The sequence below is a fragment of the Osmia lignaria genome, chromosome 13 (genome assembly GCF_051020975.1).
Source record: "Osmia lignaria lignaria isolate PbOS001 chromosome 13, iyOsmLign1, whole genome shotgun sequence".
NCBI lineage: Eukaryota > Metazoa > Arthropoda > Insecta > Hymenoptera > Megachilidae > Osmia > Osmia lignaria.
Window position 1 is genome coordinate 9,555,077 of NC_135044.1, and position 21,864 is coordinate 9,576,940.

General features: G+C 36.3%; 2 protein-coding genes across 3 annotated transcripts; both read right to left on the reverse strand.

Annotated features, from left to right (window-relative positions):
- Window positions 1-139: 139 nt before the first annotated feature.
- P5CDh1 (delta-1-Pyrroline-5-carboxylate dehydrogenase 1) lies at window positions 140-5,354 on the reverse strand. The gene is made up of 7 exons (XM_034337179.2): window positions 5,120-5,354; window positions 3,056-3,269; window positions 2,554-2,988; window positions 2,072-2,482; window positions 1,811-1,989; window positions 1,547-1,735; window positions 140-1,480 (listed from the first exon to the last, which is right to left on the reverse strand). The coding sequence occupies exons 1-7, from the start codon at window positions 5,161-5,163 to the stop codon at window positions 1,246-1,248; spliced, it is 1,707 nt and encodes a 568-aa protein (XP_034193070.1). The 5' UTR covers window positions 5,164-5,354; the 3' UTR covers window positions 140-1,245.
- Window positions 5,355-6,118: 764 nt separating this feature from the next.
- Window positions 6,119-9,517, reverse strand: Prp40 (pre-mRNA processing factor 40). 2 transcript variants are annotated; one of them, XM_034337177.2, is made up of 8 exons: window positions 9,376-9,517; window positions 8,846-9,074; window positions 8,377-8,767; window positions 7,853-8,290; window positions 7,305-7,773; window positions 6,626-7,228; window positions 6,387-6,533; window positions 6,119-6,316 (listed from the first exon to the last, which is right to left on the reverse strand). In XM_034337177.2, exons 1-8 carry the CDS (start codon window positions 9,376-9,378, stop codon window positions 6,119-6,121), a joined length of 2,478 nt encoding a protein of 825 aa, XP_034193068.1. In that variant the 5' UTR covers window positions 9,379-9,517. The 2 variants fall into 2 exon arrangements, with proteins under 2 accessions (XP_034193068.1, XP_034193067.1); XM_034337176.2 differs by having other exon boundaries at window positions 6,593-7,228.
- Window positions 9,518-21,864: the final 12,347 nt, after the last annotated feature.

The window sequence follows — 21,864 nt, forward strand, 5'->3', positions numbered from 1 at the left end:
TTCTACAGCAAACTCTACACAGTTAATAACAGAACATGTACTCTTAACAGTTTTTCTTTTTTTATAAAGACAATGATTGTAGTGATAAAATAAAAATAAAGAAACGTTCGATTTTAGTACTGAAGTGTTTACAAGTACCTAATTGTATGGTATTTTATTGCTATAGTACACTTAAAATAAATTACATTATAACATCAGCCACAACATCTAACATATTACTTTTATATTTAATTATTAATCACTGTTCGACTTGCAAGACGCTTTGTCTCAATCACACTGTTCAACAACAACATACCCGAACGATCGACGATCAGGCGTGACAACATAATTTAAGGGTAACTTCTGCATTTTACTGTGCCTTATTCCCGCGTCTATGTATATTGTCTTGTAAATTACACAGTAAAATGAATGCTTTTTTTCACATTGCGCATTTATAACGTAACAATCGGCCATTGTAAACGATCTATACAAGAATATAAAAAAGTGAGGTCAGAAAAACACAACAGGTTTTTCTAGCTAGTACGCATTCATCACAAGTTCAACACACACCGCAGATGTTAAGATTTCTCGATCATTAGTGCACTTGGATAATTATCCTTATAAAATTTCGTGTATTGTTGCAATATACGACTGAAGAAAAAAAAACGAAAAAGAAAATGCCTCTTTGTTTGCGACCATGTATAGTAATTCCTGAGATATTAAAAGATTATTATACTGAAAATTGATCTTATCAGTATAGGTTTCTAAACGCTGAATGGTGCAAAACGTTAGTTTTTTTTATCTGTTGGCAGCAAATATATTAAGATAAACTTATGGTGAGACTATCCCCAAAGTAACTTCGCAAATACTATTTAGTTTCTGTAACTGCTCGTCTCCTTTTGTACGCTATTTATCACCAAACTAATCAAATACATTCAATGAAACACAAATACTGTTCAATTGGTATAAAGCGATACCAATCATTGAATGTTTTTTCTCTTGCAAGATCAGCTATCTTTATCATAAGTTACCTCATGTATAAGCAGTATGCTTTACAGTATAAATTTCTACAAAGCGCGGATCACTTACATCGTAAATAGCGCCTTACATGTGAATCCGACGAGTCCACGCAAAGAAATGCATAAAGATATTTCATTATTTCTTACTGACCGATCGTGAACATCAGTAGTTTGTCAGTTTGCACTTGAAGATACCGTACAATACATACATTATTCGATTACTGCAAACTGTTAACGATACTTACACCTAAGATCTCATGTATTCGTAATCGTATTCGCGTAAAGGAACAAAGGTTTCTTTGATTGATTGCGGCGATGCCCAGCGAAGAACGTAGTGAGGACCGCCAGCTTTATCATTTGTACCGGACATTCGACTTCCACCAAACGGTTGCTGACCAACAATCGAACCTGTCGATTTGTCATTAATATAAAAGTTACCAGCTGTGTATTTAAATTCTTCTAGAGCCCTTCTTGCCCAATTTCTAAAAAAAGAAGAAAAAGATTATAATATACAATATAATGAAACCTTATCTATTTGGGATATTTACTCGTCTTGTGCAAATATTGATCCGGTTAAGGCGTACGGTGTTGAAGATTCTACTAATTGCATCGTTTCGTCAAGCTGTGAATCTTTGTACACATAAATAGTTAATACCGGACCGAATATTTCTTCCGTCATTATTTTATCCTTTGGATCTTTTGTTACTACTATTGTTGGATCAATGAAGTATCCATGCCTGATGAAGAAAACTATATGTTAGAAATGATAGAGATAAAATACATATGTAAGTTAAATGTAAAACGATACATACGAATTATCATATTTTCCGCCACCAATGATTTCTAAATTTGGCGACTTCTTAGCATGTTCTATGTAACCAGAAATTCTCTTAAATGCAACTTCATCTATGACTGCTCCAGTGAACACAGTAAAATCTCTAACGTCACCAATCTTCAGTTTGTCACGAATCGATAAAAGACCTTCTTTTATCTACATAAATAATATTTCTATATTAAAACTTTGTTCGAAAAGGTATAACCTTTTATTTTAAAACTAAAATATATAAATATACCTTAAACCACAATGATTCTGGAACATACATTCTACTGCAGGCTGAACATTTTTGACCATTAAACTCGAAGGCGCTTTTGATAGTTCCATTGATAACTGATTCTACATCAGCGCTCGGATGTATAAAATGATAATTTTTTCCACCACATTCGCCTATCAACTTGGGATAATTCTTATATTTTCCCAAATTTTGACCAACTTGCATCCACAAACGATTAAACGTTGGAACTGATCCAGTAAAATTAATTCCGGTCAAGTAAGGTGAACTAGTAATAGTATCACCAAAAACAGGACCTTCGCATGGAACAAAGTTAACTACACCTGGTGGTACACCAGCTTCTCTGCATATTTTGAATATCCACCAGTTAGAAAGTAAAGCTGTATCAGACGGTTTCCAAAGAACTGCATTACCCTAAAAATATTTTATATTTGTTAATTTAGATGGAATATACAAATTCAACCATTAGATTAAATAATACAAACCATTAAAGCTGGCGTATAACTAAGATTACCACCAATAGCAGTGAAGTTAAATGGTGACACAGCAGCAACAAAACCATCCATTCCTCTGTACCTCATTGAATTTAATGTCTCTTTAGGATCAGGTGAGATTGGTTGGTATTTTAAGGCCTCTTTAGCAAAATATCCATGCATCTTAAAGAAGTCAACTAATTCTGCTGCGCTGTCGATTTCTGCTTGAATAACTGTTTTACTCTGACCAAGCATTGTAGAAACATTCAAATGTTGCCTATACTTTTTTGCCATTAGATCAGCTGCCCTCAACCAAATTTCTAAACGCTTTTCTATTGGACATTTATCCCACTCACGCTGAGCCTTCACAGCAACATCTATTGCTTTTTTAATTAAAGCAGGCGTTGCCCAATAGTACTTTGCAATTTTTGCTTCATGATTGTGTGGCTGAAAATTTATATTATTATAATCACTGATATTTATTCTATTATACTTGAGTAAATACTCAACTTACCATAACTTGATATCTACATAGGTCAGTTTTAATTTCTTCATTTCCAATGACCAATGGCACTTCTTCACACTCATTAGACATCTCTTTCAAGACCTTTTCTAATTCTGCCCTCTCTGGGCTACCTTTCTTGTAACTGTAAACAGGTTCATTTTCCAAAGGAAATTCAGGGGGGTTTGATACTGGTACTATGGAGCCTAAACATCTGGTACCAACTCTGTTTACAAAAATATTAAATATGTGTCATTTACCACCCAAGCTTACTTATCTCAGAATTTAAAGCATTTTGATGCTTAAATATTTACAAATGTATTTGTATTTGTATTTATTGTGACAATAAGATTAGAAAAAGAAGCAAATATTGGCTTTAAAACTTGTCTCCATATCACTTGCAAATGTTTATCTGTGTACTTTATATTAACAGCTAAATCATTTTATCTTCAACTTGAAATCTCAAGCCTCAAGAGAGCTATTCTTATAACTAGTTGTTTATCTCAAGAATATGATACTGGTATATTTATGTATATTCAGTTAATTATAAAACAAATAATGACAGTAATAATATGAAACTGTATGTACACTTTATTAATACAATCTTTAATACATTAAAACAATACTTTTATGCACTTAAATTATAATCTATAAAAATGTATTAAATAATTTATAATTATAAAAGTACAATTATCTTTTTTATATTGCAAAAAAAATATACGAAATACAGCTTTTTAAAATCGATCTAAAAAATGTCGCACGTATGTTACATAAATGAAAAGAGAACAGAAATTATTTTAAGGAGGGAAAGACGTTATTTTAAACTTGTGTATGTATGTACACGTGTCAAACACAACATGGTCAGAGTATTATGTAACATAATCTCAGTGGCCCATGTTATTGCGGTTATCACCATATTACTAATTACAAGGAATAAGATTCGATAACAATTGCGGCAATTGAATTAAGTTATAGAGATTAGACAAGCATATAAAATGAATGAATCGATCTAAAAATACACCAGTTTCGATTGGACAGTATGCTAGAAAGTTTATTATTCTGAATAATATGACCATATATTTTGTCTTTTGTTTCGTTTTTTCAATTTTTTTTTCTTTCTGTTATAATTCGTAAATTATTTCTGTTTTTTATCTATTAATTATTAAAAGTCATCAAAACTAACATTTGTGTTCCAACTAAGTGAATAAAGTAAATGCTTATATGGAATCAAAACATGTATCGATTGTCAAATATTGAGGCCATCGAACGCAATTCGAATAGGTCTTTAACGCATTACGGATGCGGCAGATATTACCAATGTAAGCTATGCATGTATATAAAAATCTATAAAATTATCATATTTCAAGCACACGTACGTGTTAGAATAAAAACACTGATTCAAGTTTGAAAAAAAAAATTTTAATTTTGACATACAATCCGCGTAAAATGTCTAAAAAATTTAAAAAGAAATATAAAAGTCGCTAAACAAGTAACATTCATATACATGCTAATAAACTTTGTGTACTTAGGTATATTCATTTACACAATTACAAGGAGTAATATTGAAAGTAGAACAACTACTGAATTAATTACATATCTAATAAAAAACATATTTTAATATATTTTTTTCCCTAAAAATTCAATAAAACACGTTAAAATAATTGTTTGAAAGGAGTTTGCAAAAAAACCAAATGACATAGTAGACAGAAAGATATTGTCGAAAATGACGGTTAGTGAGCTATCAAACAACACCTTTCTGAACAGTTTTACAGTGGAAAGTTCCATCGGAACTGGCAAAGTAGTCTATCCTTTTCGTAGACAAGGAAGTACCATGCGAACAGTGTAGATTAGACAAAGAAAATGAATCGGAGGACCAGCAACACACCAATAAGCTGACATCTACATACACGCGCGCCCCTTTACTACGTGTGGACGTGTTGCACCGTACATGTGTCAATGCGTGAGAATAATCAATATACTTTAGTAAGATTTAATATAAATGATACGCAGGAAAAAAGAACTTATATGTCACATTAATATATATATTTCGCCAGAAATTTTTATTTTTGTACTCACTTTTGACTGTTAGCTATTAATGCTTGACGGCAAAGGCTCAACATTGTTTTGGTATTTCTATTCTCTTTCCTGTATTACTCTTTGCATCAACACCTTCACTTTAATATAAATTCTCTGAAATGAACAATGAATTTTACTTAAAACCAATTGTCGAAAAAGTCAGATGAAAGGTAGCGGATTGTCGAAACTACAAAACTCGACAGTGGCTACGATCGAGCAAATAAGTAAGTGAAACCTTCCCCCTTGTATTCCCCACCCTTCGTCAATTCGACTATGAAACAGGGCCGTAATGAGATTCTATAAAGAAAGGTGTCAGAATTAAGTCGCTAATAAAAATGTATGTAATAAGATAAATACTCATGAATATGTAACGAATATATTAGATATTCAAGAAATATTTGGAAGCTGCTTATATGAATATATTATTAGGAAGTTGTTCTATAAGAATCATGGAAAATAAATTTTTAAAAAATTTAATATTTATAAAATTATTAAGTGTCAACAATGAAATAAACGAATTTAAATGATAACGTAATAAAGATCTTTGTCAGGAAATTAATATTTTTGAAATTTCAGTATAACTGAAAATTATAACTTTTAAAAAAAATATAGATAACAAAGATATAAAATTACAATTTCTCTATTCTAATATTTATGTAGATGTTCTTTGAAAAATTGAAAACAGTTCGTAAATTTTTGCTGTCTTTCGAACATTACTTCATTAGTATTTATGTATATGCAATTCATTATACGGTATATAAAGTACAGCCTATTTAAAAGTCATAATCAAACATTTTTAAATTTCTTTTAGAATATAAAAAATTAAGAAATACTTCATTTTTTCAGGCAGCTTTCAATCCTTTTTTTATTGACTAGAACATGTGCAAGATTTTATTACACATTGATAAAATAAAGAAATAGTTAGATTTTGTACAAAGTTTAATTTAATATTGCAATTATTTAAAATTACATGAAGTATCATCAGTAAATAAACTGCTTTCAATTATCTTCTTGCTGCATTTGTAATTCACGCAATAACTGTGCTCTCTGTTTTTCTAATTCATCTTCTGAAAGTTCATGATGTTCAGCATTTTCAGTAACGGACCCTTCACTATGAGCAGAAGCTCTTCTGTGTTTCTCTTCCTTTCGTTTTCTGTCTGGAGATTCTTCGGAAGATGGAAGTCTCGAATGCGACCGCTGTAAAGAAAATGAAATGAAATGAAATATATAAACTGAATTAAAATTTGTATTGATCACTTATACTTACAGAATGACTGCGACCTCTCTTCTTTTTACTTTTCTTTCGTTTTGATTTTCTAGTATCGGATTCAGAACTGTCCGATTTACTGGGAACACTTGGTGAACGTGATTTATGTCGCTTTTTCTTTAAACCTTTATCACTACCTTCCGACTCCTAAGAAAGAAAGACGTAATTCATCATATTCACACTTTTATATCGTACAATATACTTACACTGTGCGATCGAGACCGTGATTTTCGTTTCACCTTTTTCGTTTTCTTCTTTTTACTTCTAATATGATGGTGACTACAACTTTCTTCAAGTTCGTGTTGGTATTCTTTAAAAATCCTAATTCTTTCACTTTCTAACGTTATCGCTTTAAAATCTGGGTCTTCTTCGATTTTACTTCTAACATCTTCCCATGTCATTTGATAATCAACATTAAGAGTTTTTAGTAAATTTTTGAAACCTGTTTCTAATTTTTTAAATTTCCTGGTTTCTTCTTTTACTCGTTCTTTTTCCCGCGCTTCAGCTTTTTCAAGCAGTAAATTGTATGTTAATTTTACATTTCCAGCATCTAATGTTGCAGATTTTCTATCTTCGCATACTACAGTTGCAAATTCTTCAAAAGTAGTGTTAACTTGCACTTCGAAGTTTTTGTCCTTTAGAATTTCTCTTATAATTTTCTTCTCGTCGTGGAATCTAGATTTTAAATCTTCAACATAAAACTTGAAAAGATCTAAAGGAGTTGATCCAGATTGTCCAAGCATAGCTGAAAATCTTAAATCAGCAGATAACATTGGATAAAGTTCTACCCAAAGTGACATTGATGTTAATTTTCCTTGCTCGTGAAGTTCGTCAAGTAGGCTCTGAAAAAAATTTTTTTTCGCTTAAAAAATAGTTTCTAAAAAATAACATGAAGTTCCAAAAGTTTATAAAACTTACTATAAATGCATCCCTATTTTTCCTTTCCTGTCGTTTTCTACGTTTCTTTTCATGTTCTTTTTCTTCTTCTTCATCTTTTTCTAATTGACGTATATGATTTTCAAATACAAGTAAGGCATCTTCTTTATCCATTTCTAGCAAATCTGCATCTTCTGCAAATGCCGCATGTTGTAAAAGTAATGCTTGTGCTTCTTGCCAAGTGGTCTTATATGTAACATCAGTCATAGTATCCAAAACTTGAGCTAATCTCTTGGTATTTCTTTTTTTCAACTGCTTTGCTTCTTCTTTCTCGCGTTTAGCCAAATTAAAAATGACGTCCTCATAAATATCTCGACGATCCGAATCTCCTACAGATCTCCATACTTCTAAATTGCCAAACATTTCCTCACATTTGTAATACTTTGTTGTACTTGTCATTCTATCGTTTTCTAATAGAAATTGTTCCAGATCCTCCTTAGCTTTTTTTAATCTGTTTGATAAAACATGTTACGTTTTCTTTCTTTCTCTCACATTTCAATCATTATACAAAGCTATACAAAATTACTTACCTTAAACGTTCATGTTCGCGTTCTTCTTTAAGTTTCTGTGTTTTATATGCATTGAATGCTTGTTTGCGTTCATTTAATTTCTTCATTTGCGGATACCTAGGATCACTTTGTATTAATTTTACTGCTTGTTCCCATGTAGCATTTGATGGTACATCTCTTTCCCTTAATAATTCTTTAAATGCTTCAATTGCTTCCTTTTTATCTTTAAATTGCATTTTTGGTTCAGGAGTGCTAGTACGGCTATCATTTGCTGATCCTTTTGCAGAATTACTATCTTCATCTGGCTTTGCAGGTGGAGTAGGAATGTTTATTGCTGCAAGTGTTGCAGCCATAGCTTGTTCAATGGCAGATTTTCCACCTGGTTCTGGTGTACTAGTTTGAGATGTATTTGTGATTGCTACATTTGGAGATAAATGTTGCATACCAACAGGAACTATACTGAAAGATCAAGATATCGGTAATTACTTCCATAATCTTTATTTTCTCCTTGTATAATTGTTTTATTATCTGTATATTTTACTAACGTATTTGTAGCACTTGCTACAACCACTGCAGCTGCTGCTGCTGCTTCTTCAGCTGCAATTCTTGCTTTCAGTTCTTCTAATTCTTTAGGAATAGTCCATCTTGATTCCTTAGTTGTTACATTATGATAGTATACTTTTCCATTCTCTGACTTATATTCTTTCCAAGGACACTGTGATAATAATAATTCACTAGGTGTTTTTAATTCATCTGGCTTCTCCCATAAAGATTGTTTTGTAACACTATTATAATAATATGTTCTGCCATCTGGGGCTTTATGTTCAGTCCAATCAGTCTTTTTTTCTGTTGCAATAGGTTGTACACTTGATGTAGCTTCGCTTGCAATAGGTGCTGGAGGAGGAATACCTGGTGCGGTTATTTGAGGAGGTGCAGCTGAAATATAAGGCACATTTAAATAAAACATATTAATCCTAAACATTTAGAAAAAACTTTTTATGTGAAAGTACTGACCTATCACTCCAGTATCAGGTGGAGGAGCACCGGTAATTGGAAAACTAAAACCAGGAGGAGGTATGGAAAATTGTGGAGGCATTATACCTGGTGGACCAGGTGGTAAACTAGGAGGAGGTATAAATGGTGCAGTGGGTATAATTGGTGGTACAAAATTAGAAGCAATATTTGGAGTTGCTGATGGAAACCCAGGTACTGCTGCAGGTGGAGGTATACCATCATTGGAAGCCTATAGAATATTATAATATAAACTTATTAAATTATAAATAAAATTTTAATCATTAGAAATGATAAACTATCTGTACCGAAAAATGTATTTTAAGAAAGTAGGAGTTACTTTGTGAGCACACTTGTTATTAATTTTATTATCAGTAAACTAACAAAACAAATCATAAAAATGAATACAATGAATTGTTCTATTTCAAAATACATTCAGATTACGACAAATTTAAATAAACTCATTGTCTATAAAACTAGCAAGTAAGGTTATCAATTACTACAAATTTACTTTAGGTTTATAAATGCCATACCATTTCTACAAGAATAAAAATATTCCTTCGCGTAATCAAATCATTGAAAATAAAATTATTGGTTAAAAGTCAATGCGTTTAATTCTTTGTAAATCAAAGAATTTAAATAGTAATACACTACTTCATGCATAAAGTGTACCAGATTATGTTTGTATTTCAACAGTGATTACAGATCCAATAAGACTGGACATGCTTTTGTTATTAATGGGTTACGATTCTGAGGGTACCTAGTACCCCAAGGTAAGGTGCGGTCTGCGTGGGTCCGTTACCTCCATGAAGCTAGTCGGCGGAAATAATAAAATATGATTTATTTTTAATTTTTCTTAGTGTATTTTGTTTGTAAATCGTTTATGATTGATTGTGAGTCTATTTTCAACATTTGTGACAAATTAGTTCTTTTGTAATTAGCGAATTTATTTCAGTCATAATGTCAGCCATTTTAGTAATTTTCAGAAACTTTTTAGTAATTTTTTATAATAAACAGATTTTGTGATAACTGATAACTGCAATTGATTGGAAATAGTTTGTGATTTTCAAATATATCATTTTCATTGTTTGTGAGTGAATAATTTCTTAATTATTTACAAGTTTGTTTTATAATTAATTGTAGTGCGCATGCGCAAAATATACTCAGGACTCTTGCCAACAGAGAGCGCATCGGCGCGTTACGTGTGGCAGCCCTGCCCACGCCTGCCAACATTCGCGAGCAGCGTTCTTGGGTGGAGGTCGTTCAGGCGACAGCCGCAAGAGGCGCGAAGAGCAGCCGACGCCACGTGCTATGAATAAACGAGACAGCCATCTACTTCTCAGTCAACGGGGACTTCCCACCAAAACGTGGCGTCTGAAATAGTCTGTACGAAAAGCATCGCCCCATGCGTGGGTTTCTGTAAACGAGCGAAAATAAAAGCATTCATCTGACGAGTACAGTAAAAGCTGGATATATGCAACAAAAGTTTGGCTGGATATATGCACCATCGCTATCCTCTCCATTTTGGGGGATCCCCCTAAGCCGAACCGAGCCGCTCGGCGAGGAAACCGTGTAATATGATCCGACCGTATATCGGTGTGACTAATACTAATTCAACGATAAAACTTTTTTATTTTTAACTTTTTCTCAATGAAACTGTTGCCAATGCATTTGTGAGATTTTTCTGATTAAAATGATACCAAACTCGATATAGGTTGAATTATATTTATAAACAATAGTAATAGAATAAACAATATAGAATTGAGACCACGACTGAATATAAATGATGTCGGCTGAATATAAAAGATGTGTACGGACACAGAATCGGCATGTCAGCTGCAAAGAAAACATGCGTACGGATTCAGAATCGACACCTCGCTTGGATAAATGAAACATTAAATGCCCAGAATCGACTCCTTGCTTGAATAAATGAAACATTAAATGCCCGGAATCGACTCCTCGCTTGAATAAATGAAACATTAAATGCCCAGAATCGACTCCTCGCTAGGATAAATGAAACCTTTGAAACCAAAGCCGACACCGCGACTGGTTTGGATTTCGATCTCTCTTGCTTTTCGCCAACTTATAACATCAATTTTAGCAAGTAATTATAATTGAAACTATATCGTGTTTGGTACCACTTTACTCACAAAAATCTCACCAATGCGCTAGTAAAAGTTTCACTCAAAAAAAGTCAAAATTTAAAAAGTTTTTTGATTCAATTAGTATTAGTCACACCGATACGTTTCGGCTCTTTCCTTTGATTTCGGACCTTTCTCTTTCCACCACTGTCTGTCCTTTTCTACGTTCACGCTTGGCTGCTCGTCGCGTGTAACCCGAGATTAGACACCTCGACTGGATATATGCAACGTCTGGGTCCCAATGTTTGTTGCATATATCCAGCTTTTACTGTAGTCGCGTGTATTCTTCCCACAAACGTAGTGACTAGATTCGCTACATACGCATAGCGGAAATCGTTTAAGGTCAATCTAGCGTTTTTGGTTTATTGAAGATGTTTTATTGATGTATTTTCGTTTATGGGCGTTTGAATATTCTGCGTGATTAATTAATGGATGAAGTTCCGAATACGACCGGTCGCCGGTCAAGATGAAATTTTGAGGGGCAGGGGGGAGGGGGTAGGGGACCCCAAATATAAAGTGGTATCTTCGGCTTCCTATTAGTTTCCGAGATATTAATTAAAAATTTTCGTACAATACATAGAATTTCTCCTATACAGACGTAATTAACACAACCGTCTTCACTGTAATAAGCTGACATCGTCAAGTGTCGAACAGCCGTTGACACAGCGGGGATTCCAACCTGACTATCTATAGGGTGTCCGATTTAAAACTTTGGAGATACGACGACTGTCGTAGCGTTGCCGGCCGCCTTCTGGCGGCCGGAAATTTGTCTACCCTCACCTGACTTATGTATAAATCAAATGTGTTTAATTTCTTGAAAATTAGTAATAAAATATAAAACAAAGTAATGTAACTAAAAAAATGGATTTTACATGGAACACCCTATAAAAACGGAAGCCGATATCGCTATGGTGTGAACGACTGTTCGATATTTGACGATGACGGTTGCTACAGCGAAGACGGTAGTGTTAGTTACGTCTGCATAGGAAAAATTCTATGTATTGTACTGTAACGTGAAACGTTATCACGTGAATATGTTTAGAGTGTTATGGCGACACTGCCATGGGAATATTTATTGATAGACTGTAGTATCGATATGTCTCGAATATCAGACGAGGACCTTTTGTATCGATGGTCATAAATTAAGAGCGAAATTCAAACATCATCTGTACGTACACTTATATAAATAGACAGAGATTAAATTGTAAACCCCTCGACGTGGGTGATCGAGCTGAGAGAAGGCCGGAAATCCAGGGAATGGAATAGTTTCACTTCAAACATTCCTAAAAGACTAATTTATGATAGACCATAGCCAATTCGTTGTTTTCGACCAAATCACGAACGGTCCTCAAAAGCTACGAAGTCTTTTTCGATATCCTGATGAAAAGTCATGCACTCTAGGAGGGTCGTAAATTTCCTCAAGAGTTGCTTTGGCAAGTACAGTGCACCGATGAGATGTTGCGGAGGCTAAGGAATGCGGGTACGATTGGTCAGAGGTTTCTAGTCACGCCTAATGCACACGCATTTTAGACCGTCGCGCGTTATTGGTCGAAACGCTCACACATACTAAGCCCGCCCCTTGCACACCGCAAAGTCCGACGTTGGGACTAGGCGGGACAGACCGAGGAGTCACTCCTTAGCCTCCCCAACATCTCATCGGTGCACTATACAAGGTCTTGTCGTTTCCTAATTTCTCTAGGTCACACGCTTTCTCGTAGCACATGTGCACTGCAACGTTCTAGCGTCTTGGCGGAGCGCCTCCACTTCCACGCGCCTCAGGGTGGACCACAGCCAGGAGAAGGGGCCCACACGAGACGGGGTGGACTCCTCCATCATTGGACTAGGGATGATCCTGAGGGAGGATCCAGGATCCATGAAGGAAGGGGCATCGACGGACAACGCGCGAAGATCTCCTCCGCCAAGCGCAGAATCGTTAGAATGATTTTGTCGCTCAATTTACAAAGTCGTTCTCACGCTGCTAATAAACGCATTTATAAATCAAAACTTCACTTTTGTTAATAAAGAGTTGGACTTAGTAATTGAAAACAACAGTGAATACAGTTCGATTTTACTTCATTTTCGCACCTTGCGAGCAGGGTGCTTTAGCTCCCCACGGGTACCTTACCCACGTTCTTTTACATCTCAAATATCCCTAAATATCCTAATCCACACGCAACAGTACGAAAGTTTTTAATTAATATCTCGGAAATTAATAAGAAGCCGAAGATACTACTTTATATTTGGGGTCGTCTACCTGCTCCCAATCAACCCTCCATATTTCATCTTGATCGGCGACCGGTCGTATTCGGAACTACAGCCTAATTAATTAATTAATTTGATAGTTAATTATGGGGTTGTTAACGTCCAGTCGGATTCATCAATGCACTTAATAAAGATATAAATGATATAGTCTATATTTATTATATTGTAACGTGAAATGTTATCACGTGAATATGTTTAGAGTGGTATGGCGGCACTGCCATGGGAATATTTATCGATAGTCTGTTGTATCGATATGTCTCGAATATTCGTCGAGGACCTTTGGGGTATAGTTCCGAATAGCCCCGGCGAAGGGGCGGTCCCCCTTTGGAGGGGGGAGGGGGGGGAAGACCCCAAATATCAAACGGTATCCACATCAGACCAGTAGTTTCGGAGATATTAATTAAAAACTTTCGCAGAATATATAGAATTCTGCCTATACAGACATGACTAACACAACCATCCCCGCTGTAGAAATCGTGGTCGTCGAGTGTCAAGTAGCCGATGATACAGTAGGGGGTCTCGACCTGAGTATCTATAGAGTGTCTCATTCAGTTGTGATCATTGTACTATTGTATTTAAAGTAATTATTCTTGTGTTTTAGGCTTTGCCCCTCCCCCGGCACCTCCGGCACCCCCGCCACGGAGAATATAACCTAACCCAACCTACTACGGTTTGATATTCGTAGACGAACAAAGTGTTACCTTCTGTTCGTATATGTATAACTGGCAAATTCACCTTACATATGGCTTACATTATTGGGTAAAATTTTGTGTAAAGTTGTTTGCGAATATTTCGACAGCTTGTTATTTCCATTAAAAACAAAAATCATATTCGTATTCAGCATATCAAAACGAGTAAAATGACGAGATTAATGTAAACGTGAACCACAGTTTACAAAATAATGCGCTTTATACATATACGACACCCTGTAGATACCCAGGTCGAGACCCCCTACTGTGCCATCGGCTGCTTGACGTTTGACGACCACGGTTTCTACAGCGGGGATGGTTGTGTTAGTCACGTCTGTATAGGCAAAATTCCATGTATTCTGCGAAAGTTTTTAATTAATATCTCCGGAACTACAGGTCTGATGTGGATACCGTTTTATATTTGGGGTTTTCTCCCTCCCCCCTCTCCCCTCTCCAAAGCCCATGTCGATCGGCCACCGGGGCTATTCGGAAATACAGCCTATTATTGTTTTATTGTTATCATTGCTTTTACTTAAAGGGTATAGCAGGATAAGATGGTCAAAAGTGCCCTTGAGCCGAATTTGCTTCGCAATGCACCATTCGATAGCATATCCCAAAAAACCATGGTACACCAAGTTTCAACCCTGTACCTCAACCGGGAGGGTAGTTACAGGGTAAGAAAGAAAAAGTAGTTTTTGCCATATTTTCCCTATTTAATGGCATTCAAAAAGTCTGAAAAAATTCTAGAATATTTTAGCCATGTTTCTTTATGATTGTGAATTTTCTCAGATTTTTCGGTTGCAAATCCTAGGCGTGAAAAATCAAAAACGCAGAAAAAAGTAGAAAAATTGAGATTTCGGGTAGAAGCTTTCGAGACACTAGATTTTTACTTTTACAGTAGTTAGATATTAGCATGACTGGTGTCCTCAATTTTTTTCAGATTTTTCATTCTGGTGTGTCAAACCGAAAAAAATCAAAAACCGATATTTTCGACATATTTCGTGCGATAACATGAGAAATACTTTCAATTTTTACATTTCCTTTACACACTTAGTGCATTATGTGATTTCTAACATTTTTGCACTGGATGCAGTGAAATCTGAATGGAGAGAGTGAAGTTATTGTAAATAATTGAAAATTACGCACCTTAGCCTCTAAAATATGAGAAACTTCTTCAACGTCGCCGATGGGTAAATGGGTAAGGTGTCCGACTACGGAACCGCTGGAAACTTTTTTGTCTCGAGTTCGCGCCCGATGAATGTACAATTTTATTTTTTGTCATAAAACAATTTTTTTTCAAAATTATTAATTACTTAAGAATACACAATAATCATTTAGTTGTTAACGTTAAATTGTTCTATAGTTCCGTTTGATTTTATTCATTGTGTTCTATTTTATCTGGCTGTATATTATGTTGGGTCCACATTCTTTTCTGCCGGGCTCACCTCTTCTTTCTTTTGTCAATTGCTCTGCTTTATGCTTGATGTCTTATTTAAATTTTGTGGATTTTGACCTGTTTGCTTGGTTCTATGTAAAATCCACGTGATATTCGTTGTTCGATTTGATTTTAGTCATCATTATTTTGGCAATCAGTCTTTTATGTGTATTGTATAATAATTTATTTACACGGTGTTACGCGGCATAGTATACTGCTCGCGGAACTATAATAGCAGTTTTATACTTTCAACAATCTTACGGTTTTAATTATCGAGAGCAATAAACTCACCGTAAGACATCGTCCAATTTTGTTTTTTATGTACCTTGTACAGATGGTAACAACGATAAATTCATGAACCGATGAATTTATCGCACCAATTTAGAAGCATGGTCAGTCATGTTCAATAGTACATTTTCTAATTGCTAAAAACTTTCCTAAGCTGAGCAGTCTTGGGTCCGGCGACTTGACTCCCTGGGTCTTTTTACCCGCAAACACAGCGGGGTTCCATTGTGCGGGACGGCTATTGTGTTGCTCTGCGAGAGAATCACCCTGTATTTTGTCACGTACCGAAGCAATCACCATGAAGCTTCAAAAGGTCCAACAGTAAACAGATCTTCTACAGGACAAGGCCCGTAGAATCAGAACGTTTATTTGGCATTCGCATTTTCCACAAATGCTCGCGACGAGCAGTTTACAATCTTTTACGAGGTCTTGCCATTCACTTTACTTAAATTCTATTTTCCTCTTCCGTGTCTTAAACGGACCCCCTGTGATGCATGAGTCAGAATAAAACCCTAAGGGGTCCCGAACCATCGAAGCTGCATATTCAGGCACCATCGGTCACATGACCATATACCTCAACGGTACAGCCCGACACAAGGGTCTTGAGCCGCCTGTCGCTCGCGCCTGGGTCACTGCCGGTTCGGGTTGTAAAACTCTGGCGACTTCCACGTGCATCACAGCTGCTGGGTTTTCGGCTAGCTTACATGGGAAATGTCCAGCGAGGTGATTTGCTAAACCGTTCAGCCTATGGCCATTAGTCAAACTCCAAACGTTTGCTAATTGGCCACCTTTCGTCAATACCTCCCTCGTTGGACTACCTCTCTGCGGCTCCTTGCTGACCGTTCGTAAGGCCCAGGAGAGGGAGAACACAAAACTTGGAACGAGACATCCAGACTCGAAGTCACTTCTCGTTGATTATCAGATCTGATCACTTCGTCAGCATTCTTAAAATCAGTCTCTTACAGAACTTGAACAAGAACAGTCAGCCTTTACGATCCTATCGATACGCTCCGACATAGCTTCTGAATATCTGTTTTGAGATACCTCTGAGGTATTATCTGACATTCTCCTTGCTGCTGTAAAAACTACCGCGAACGCGTACTAAACACACGGTACGGTACTACAATGTGCCTAGTTATTTATTCAATTATGTTTTTTGCTTTGGCTTATTCAATATACTTATTTATATTATTTTGGTATTTAGTTACCTTCTACTTTAGTATTTTTATTTATAGCTGTATTGTGGAATTTTGTGTTTAATAATTTATGCAATTTTACATTTTGTTGTTCGATTCATCGCATTCAATTGACTCTGCCTTATGATGAGTTTATTTTTCTTCTGTCGGGTTCTCTTTTCTCCTTTAATTGCTTTATTCATATTGTTGCCTGACCGGTTCCTTCTTGCGTATATTTTTCTTTTATTCTTGACGGTATCGAGGTACAATGTCCCTGTAAGTAATTTTAATAATCTCCGTGTCTTGTGAGTTGATTTTATGTTGCATTTTATGATTTGATTGTGTTTATTGTTTATTGCTATCTATGTTCTATTTGTGTTTCCTATCTGGGTAATAAATTCCTTACGGGTGTCCAGGGTGTGGTTGATTATTCATTCATTTGTTTATTTGTTTATTTATTTATTACATTGTGCATTTGATGCCTTATGCTTGTCGGAGGCTTTTATGTGTGTGTGTGTACAGTGTGTGCGGAGCAGGTATCGGGGACACCAGGGATAGAGTACTGCCGGCATAAGATACGGACATAAAATCGACACCTCGCTTGGATATATGCAAGGTTTTGATTCGACTTTGGCTTTTCGCCAACTTTTAACATCAATTTTGCGCTAGTAAAAGTTTCATTAAAAAAAAGTCAAAAATAAAAAAGTTTTATAATTGAATTCGTATTAGTCACAGCGATACGTTTCGGCTCTTTCCTTTGATCATTGGACCTCTCTCTCTCCTCCACTGTCTGTCCTTTTCTACGTTCACGCTTGGTTAGCGTCGAGGTGTAACCCGAGATTCGATACCTCGCTTGGATATATGCAATGTTTGGGTCCCAATTCCTGTTGCATATATTGTACTTATCAAGGTTTTACTGTATGCAGTTAGGAACGGAGCCTTTACGTTCCCCGACCCTCATTTCTAAACAGAAGACATATGGCTAGCGGATGGCAACCAACACTTATGCTTGTGCTGTCGCAGCCGCACATCTATAGGCAGAATTCAATGTGTTATATCGAAAGTTTTTCGTAAATATCTTGGAAACTAAGCGAGACCGTCGCTTATATGTAGAGAAAAAAATTGTTCAAAATATTGGTTGCTATAACATATCCAAAAATCATCAAAATCAGGGAAGAGGTAGTTGTTCTGTAGTTTGATCGAAGTTACGAATAGCGAATGAAAATAAAAATATCTTCTATTCAAACCGTTATACAGGGTGTCCAAGAACTCATTTTCACCCTGTGAAGGGGTGGTAACTGGGGTGATTCTGAACAACTTTATCCTTTGCGAAAAAGTTGTTTGAAGCTTCGTTTTTGAATTATTAAGCAAAAACACTGACCAATCCGAGCGCGTATAGTGCGCGGGCTCAAGGACGGCAGCGTCGACTACGAAAAACGGGCCTGACGTAGGTCGCGAACGAACGGCTTGGTACCCCGTAGAACATTTTTAGTCGTTGTTTAGAATAAATACGGAACCTAATCTCTTGTCGCCTGTCATAATGTAAAAAAGGAAATTCTAAGGATTCTAAACAACAAATAAAAATGTTTGAAGTGGAATAATTAATAAACGTTTGAATTAGAGGCTACGTTAATGATGAAAAATTTGAAAACAATTTAAATGAAACTTTCGCATTCGTTTCTAAATTAACCTGCTACGCTGAGAGCAAATAATTCCCACTAGGTCACTGTATCGATTCTGAACATTCGACGAGGAAACACCTCGCCTATTATTCATACCTAAGTGCAATAAATGAGGGGAGTTCACTGGCCCGATCATGAAAACAGCTGTTCTACCGAACGTGTTTCCTCGTTTTCCAGTGACAATTATCTGCTTTCAGCGTAGCAGGTTAATTTAGGAACAAATGCGAAAGTTTCATTTAAATTGTTTTCAAATTTTTCATCATTAACGTAGCCTCCAATTCTAACGTTTATTAATTATTCCATTTCAATCATTTTTATTTGTTGTTTAGAATGCTTAGAATTTCCTTTTTTACATTATGACAGGCGACAAGAGATTAGGTTCTATATTCATTTTAAACGACTAAAAATGTTCTACCAGTTCAGTTTTTTTATTGTGCTATGCCAACGAGGTGTCGAGCCGTTCGTTCGCGACCTACGTCAGGCCCGGTTTTCGTAGCCGACATTGCAGTCCCTGAGCCCGCGCGCTGTACGAGCTCGGATTGGTTGGTGTTTTCTGTTAATAACTCGAAAACGAACCAACATTTTGGCAAAGGGAAAAGTTGTTTAGAATCACCTTAGCAATCATCCCTCTTCGGCTGTCGAGGTAGTCGCCCTGTATATCCGCAATGATCCCACTCGCAAAAATTTATGAAATTTGTTATTTAGTAACTATTTAAATTCGGTCAATTTTTTTTCGGTTTATGGTTATTAGCTAAACAACAGAAACCCAAAATCACCTTACACTATCCTACAAATACTACTGGTTCCACTAAAAAGTGTGAAATAAAATAATTTTTAACAAAAAAAAAATCCGACTTCGAAATGTACTAAAAAGTATAAAATAATTTCTATTTCATTTATACCAGTAGTCCACAGCTACTAATAAAATCTACCTAATCGTTAAATAGGATACTAAATACATTTCAATCAGTTTCGGAGGTGGCGCAAAATTAAAAATACCCGAATATACGATCCTGCCAATAACGATTTGATTGCGGTATGAAAAACTTGGTAATTAATAAGTCGTAAGAAAAAAAATTCAGAACGTTATAGATACGGCAGAAAACATTTGTAGTTGTAACGATTGTATCAGAAGTTGGTAGCATGTACATACATGTATACTAATTGTAAAAAGCAAGCTGTAGAGAGGGATCACACACGTTATTAAAAATGTCCCTAGACCTAGTAAGCTGCGCGAGTTAAATATGGTTTCTCGTGAGCTGCAGTATAGTTAATCCGCAATGGGTATGTTGATTCCCGTTGAATATTGCTTACTTGAAATTATCAAATGGGTAATTTGTCACCCATTTCAGAAACAAATTTATGTTCTTTTTTGTTATTATGTAAATTGTGGTTACTTTTAAAATAGTGTTATAAACAAATTTTTTGTTATAAACAAATTATTTTGTACAAAATTTATGACCAGCTGTTATATGTTTATAAAAAACCATGAAAGTTTTCTTCTATCTATGATAGTTTCCGAGATAGTCTATTGTAGCCGAAACTTTAGGGGGTCGTTTCACCCCCTAAATATGAAAATGGGCAAAAATAAAAAAATACGTATACCTTATTTTTCGGTCCTTTAAAACATATCCAAAAATCAAAACAATCGGAGGCGGACGCCTAAAAACCCTTCCTTGTAAGCTGCGTATATTTTTTTCAGCCTCTCTTAGGATCAACCAGTTAGCCTGGGAAGGATTCCTGATGTACTTCTTCGTGGTCTCCCTTCTCTTTTCCTTAGCAGCGTTATTCATCATCCCACCAAACCTGTTTTTTTCTCACTCAGTTGTTTCCCCTACCCCTCAGCACGCAAGATGAGGTCACCTTATTACCACCACCGGCCTTCCGGATAGATCTATCCACCGCCTCCGTAAATTGCATGCATCTATTATCAATATTTGAAACACAGAATTGCTCATTAGCCTATAGCAAACTGAGAGAGTTGGCTTCCTCTCCAGAGACATAGTTAAAAACGGCCCAGTTTATATTCTTTTCCCGATACTTTCGTGTACCCCCTCCTATCCAGTCATAGTCTGTCAGTATGTTATCGTGAAGGTCTAGCAATACCACCTGCTGATCCGACCCCAACGTTTCATTCTCCTGCATAACCGATCCCTTGTTCTTTAAACCATGCGAGCCGATGAGAAGATCCAAATTGGACGGAGGGCGACCTCCGGCACCCACCCTGGAGAGAGAACCCCTATTTAGAACAAATAAATCTGTATCCTGAACAACCTCTTCTAACCATTTACCCTCTCTACTATCCGTGCTACAATTCCAAGAGCGGCTTTTGGCATTGAAGTCCCCCATGAAGCCCATTCCAGTTTCCAAGAAAAATCATAATTCCAAAATCACAAAAAATCATACAACAATTCCATAATCCATTCCGATTTCCAAGAAAAATCTTAATTCCGTAATCACGAAAACCCACAAATTCACTTTTATCGTAACCTAAAAAAACCATAGTCCCAAAACAAATCCATAACACACTCCAAAACGCGGAGAAATTCCCGTAACCACCGTCACAAAAACACGTTGGCAACTTAAATGTCCTTATCCGGTTCTTTCACATTGTTTTGTCCAAAAATATGACCATACGGGCCATTTTTAATAGCTTCCATCCTCAGTCGACTTCTTTCTTCCTCTCTAATCGTCTCCGCTTCCTCCCTTTCCCTTTCTCTCCTGGCGTAAGATGGGCCAGGGAGACTATCTTCTCATTCTTCCTGCCGGCGTAATCTTTCACGTTCTTTGGCCCCGTTGAGGGCCTTCTTCCTGTCTATCTCAGTTTGGATTTTTGCGGGAATGGGAACGTTCCAATCCGGGCGGTGGCACGTATTCCATTCCTGGAATTCCTCCTCCTCAGAGGGGCGTCTGCCATATTTCTTCTTTCTGAGGTGTTTTTCCACCTCATTTTCGAACCTCCCGTCCGCAATCAGATTCAAAAGCTCCGCAAGGAACTCCTCCTCCCTCTGTTTTCTTAACTGCTCAATGAGCGCCCTATTAGCTCTCTGTTCCATCTTGCTTATTTTCTTGATGGCTGCTTCCTCCAATTCCCCATACCCATAGGTGTATTCCGCTTCTCCGTCCTCTAGGTCTGATTCCGGTTGAAGGGTAGCATAACGATTTTCCCACTTTTCTTTTTCTAATTCAATTAATTTTTTCCTAACCAGACCTTCTCTCGTTTTTACCAGATCCCCTTCCACAACTAGATTTAGTCTGCCCCGCCCCCTCCCTCTAGGCGGGCCAGTGAGATCCTTGCTCAAATTTTCCACTGTATTCTACCAACCTGTTACCCTCCGAGGGGCGAGCACCAG